The following is a 4,484-nucleotide window of genomic DNA, read 5'->3' as shown; positions in this document are numbered from 1 at the left end:
TATATATATATGTATGTATGTATGTATATGTGTATGTATGTATGTATGTTTATAGTCGAGTGCATCCAGGCACACATACAACACAACAAGGCTCTGCTTGCATGCTTACTTACATATAAAATAATAATAGAGATTTGATATCTCTATTCTTTTGTCATTCATATATTAATACACACACACACACACACACACACACACACACACATACACAGAGTACGATGATTATAGGTAATTGTAGATGGTATGTTTCCAGCCACTTTTCTCCTTTGTTTTGCACCCCTTAGCCTGTTAATGTTGGTTGAAACAAAGTCTCTTATACCATTTTGACATGACAATCTTCATTTTGTTTGCTCCATGGCTGTTTACTCAGTGTGTTGTGAGCTATATTGACTGCTGAGATGTTACTCTTCAGCTTGTCCTTATATCTGGGCAGTAGTTAACCAACATTCCTGTGCCCACTGATGTACTTAAAATGTAGAAATTGTGATAGAATAGTTGTTAATAATAACAGTATTCATAAGGTTAATGTTTAGCATTTATACATATAAATTACAATTTAGATAACTAGTTGTTGTTGGGGAACAAATAAAGGGAAAGCTTACCAGAAATCTAACAAAAGGAGCAATTATTTGACCAAGACGCGATGCAATGCTTGCAAGAGCAAAACCAACATTTCTGAAATGGATATAGAACATAATGGATAAAACAATTCAAATCTTTCATTTTGGTATTTGGTTTGCAAAATTCTTGATGTGAAATTGTAAAGATGAAAGCATTTTGGCAAACCTGATTGATAGATTGATTAACTGAATAATCAATCAGGAAACTGATTAGTTGATTTCTCAAATGATTAACTACTTTTTCTTTTTTATCTTTCACTGGTTTCAGTCATTGGACTGTGGCCATGCTGGGGCCTCCACCTTGAAAAGTTTTAGTCAAATAAATCAACTCCAGTACTTATTTTTTGAAGTCTGCTACTTATTCTATAAGTCCCTTTTCCGAAACTGCTTGGTTGCAGGGATGTAAACAAGCTGGCAACTGTTTTCAAGTGATGGAAAAAGAAGAACAAATATACACATACACACACACATAATGAACTTCCACACAGTTTCTGTCTACCAAATTAGCACACAAAACATTGGTTGGCCTAGAGCTATAGTAGAAGACTCTTACCCAAGGTGCTGTGCAGTGACACTAAAACTGAAACTATGTGATTGCCAAGTGAGCTTCTTAATCACACAGCAATGCTTGTGCCTAGTGGGCTAATGATGGTGAAAGGAGTGAAAGAACCAGCACACATGTTTTTTATTTATATAACAACCCTCTCAAGATGTGTGTGTGTGTGTATATATATATATATATATCGTGATGGCACCTGTGCCCAGTGTCGCCTTTCTGGCACTTGTGCCCGTGGCATGTGTAAGGACTTTCGAGCTAGATCGTTGCCAGTACCGCCTAACTGGCCTTCGTGCCGGTGGCACGTAAAAGCACCCACTACACTCTCGGAGTGGTTGGCATTAGGAAGGGCATCCAGCTGTAGAAACTCTGCCAAATCAGATTGGAGCCTGGTGTAGCCATCTGGTTTCACTAGTCCTCAGTCAAATCGTCCAACCCATGCTAGCATGGAAAGCGGACGTTAAACGATGATGATGATGATGATGATGATATATATATATATATATATATATATAAATATATGTTGGAGAACCTGGGTTGTATGAATTTTTTAGAATGATTCTTCTTTCTGCCAGTCAAAGCTTGCATCACCTACTTCCATTCATATATGGTCAAAGCCATTCTAACAATTTCCAATTGATTTTGTATAGCATTGCTTCCGCTTTCAATTGCCATATGTAACTGATTATTCTAAAAGAGGATCTGTGATTATTTAGCCTAATTTCCTGTATTCAAACAGTGAAATATTTGGATGCTGCCCTCATGAACAATAATTTGTTTTGACAATGTGGTCAGCTCCATTTTGGGATTAGAGAATGACATACATGTATACATAAACACAGTTGACACAAGTTAACCTTGACTAATAACAATCCATGAGAAATAACTCTTCTAGTCCCCCCCCACCTGGAAATGGTATAATTATTCACTATTTTTCACTGTTCTATTCCTTTTTCTTTTTTACTGGCACTGAGCCAAACAAGGTCCATACATACTTCCACCATAAAAGAAGCTACACACTTCCAGGCATCATGTCTCAAGAGTCATCAATATTACCAAGTTCAATACTCAGAATGCAGTGGATGGTAACATTCTGTCCAGCTATGTAGCTATGTGCTATAACCAATAATATACTGCACTATCATATAAAATATAACCATTGTATTTTTCATATTGAGTGTGCTTTTTTCATGCTTATGGACAGCTATTTGATAATATACATATATACCTACATACATGTGTGTGTGTGTGTGTGTGTGTGTGTGTGTGCATTACTATGTAAAATTTTGGTTGCAGATCCATAATATTATCCATAAACACATCAATTAATTATTTGGGGTTGGATTTTGTTAAAAATAGGTTGTTTTTTTTTTCTACATTTAGTGGAAAGATCCAGACTTGTTTGATATTTACCTGACATCTGTGGGGAAAAGCTCCGCAACATAAATGCCTACTAATAGAAATGCAGCTGAAATGCCAAATGTCCCAAGAAAAGAAAAGCCTGTCGATGCCATTAAGGCAATGTCACTGTCTGAAAGAAAGAAATAGAAAAATAAATACATAAATTATAAAATAAATACACGATATAAATATTGTAGTTCTTGATATTGTTGTTGCAAAATTAATAAATATCTCAAGATTTTTTTTAAAGAAATCAATAAAATAATACTGTGAATATGTGAAAGACACAACGCAAAATAAAGTTTTATATCATTGGGTAACTTGTGTAGTTCCTGTAAAAACGATGGGGTTTGTTTGGTAAACTACTGCTGTACCTGTCAAAAATGATAGAGTTTGTTTGGGAAATTAGTGCTGGAGCTGTCAAAAATGAAGGAGTTTATTTGGTGAAACTTGTGCAGTACCTGCCAAAAATGAAGGGGTTTATTTGAGAAATTAGTATAGGAACTGTCAAAAATGATGGAGTTTATTTGAGGAATCTAGTGCAGTACCTGATAAAAATGATGGAGTTTATTTGGGAAAGTATTGTAGGAACTGTCAAAAATAATGAGATTGTTTATATATTATCTTTTACTTGTTTTAGCTATTGGACTGTGACCATGCTGCAGTACCACCTTGAAGGGTTTTAGTCAAACACATAAACCCCAGTACTTTTGTTTTTAAGTTTAGTAATTAATCTGTTAGGCTTTTTTTGCCAAACTACTAAGTTATGAGAATGTAAAAAAACAACAACACTGGTTATCTAGCAGTGGTGGAGTGACAAACACAAACACTATGATACAGACACACTCACACACACACACACACACACACACACACACACACACACATATGACAGGCTTCTTTTAGTTTCTGTCAACCAAATCCGCTCACAAGGCCTGAGGCTATAGAGGCTATAGTGGAAGACACCTGCCCCAGGTGTCACACATTGTGACTGAACTTGGAATTAAATGGTTGGGAAGCAAGCCATGCCTAATAAAATAAATACCAGCACAGCACATAGGTCAATGAAATTGATTAATCTTCTCCCCAGAAATTTCAGGCCTTCTTTCAATAGGAGAATGGATTATTTATAGATTTATCTACTTCAAGTTCCACCATCGAAAATAATTTATTTCATATCTCTCAAGTTTTTTAAATTCTTAAAACAGAAGCATTTTACAAATCTCACTGTTAAGAACAAAATTTCTAAAATGGATGGAGAAAATTCAAAGAATTGTTTTGGTGCACTGGTTAGCTCGCCTCTTTGTTGGCAGAAAATGTGGGTTTGAGTCCCATAGGCAGCCTTCAACTTTTCTTTCCATCCAAGGGATATATTATCCCAATATTCTACTTTATCTACTTTGGGTTCCACATTAAAAATAATTGACTTCAATTAAGTTATTTTAATTTCTAACTTAAGCATAAAGCCTAACATTTTGAGGAAGAATTCATAACTGATTGTATTGACACCAACTCTTGACTACTATATATTTCATTAATCCTGATCGCAACACCTCACCCCAGAAGAGGATGAAAGGCAAAGTTGACCTCTAGCAGTATTTGAACTTTAAATGAACTTTTAGAATATAAAAATTATATTAATGCATAGTAAAAGTTTCAGATCTTACCACTGAATGTGCGCAGAAGAACTGCAATTATCAATACAATAGCAGTGAATGATAAACAACCCATGCAGCAGCTCTTGCGAGGGAACCTGTAAGAAAGAAGCTTAAGAAAGGATTATATTTTTTTAAGAAATGCTGTATATTGACTGGAAGTAGAAAATACAGAACATATAGATATACTGTGTTCTACATATGGATATATATATATATATATATATATATATATATATATATATATATATA

At 34.7% G+C, this 4,484-nt stretch overlaps 1 protein-coding gene across 1 annotated transcript in view; it reads right to left on the bottom strand.

The window, feature by feature from the left end:
* The window catches only part of LOC106873227 (solute carrier family 22 member 6-A), a 32,872-nt gene that overhangs the window by 12,454 nt on the left and 15,934 nt on the right, over positions 1-4,484 (bottom strand). Inside the window, exons 7-9 of the mRNA XM_014920495.2 lie at positions 4,245-4,330; positions 2,590-2,707; positions 603-675 (exon numbers count right to left, since the gene is read on the bottom strand). Coding sequence (XP_014775981.1) covers positions 603-675; positions 2,590-2,707; positions 4,245-4,330 — 277 coding nt within the window. The remainder of the gene's footprint in view (positions 1-602; positions 676-2,589; positions 2,708-4,244; positions 4,331-4,484) is intronic.

The sequence above is a fragment of the Octopus bimaculoides genome, chromosome 12 (genome assembly GCF_001194135.2).
Source record: "Octopus bimaculoides isolate UCB-OBI-ISO-001 chromosome 12, ASM119413v2, whole genome shotgun sequence".
NCBI classification, from domain to species: domain Eukaryota; kingdom Metazoa; phylum Mollusca; class Cephalopoda; order Octopoda; family Octopodidae; genus Octopus; species Octopus bimaculoides.
The sequence above is the reverse complement of the archived record's forward strand: the minus strand, read 5'-3'. Positions and strand labels throughout refer to the sequence as shown.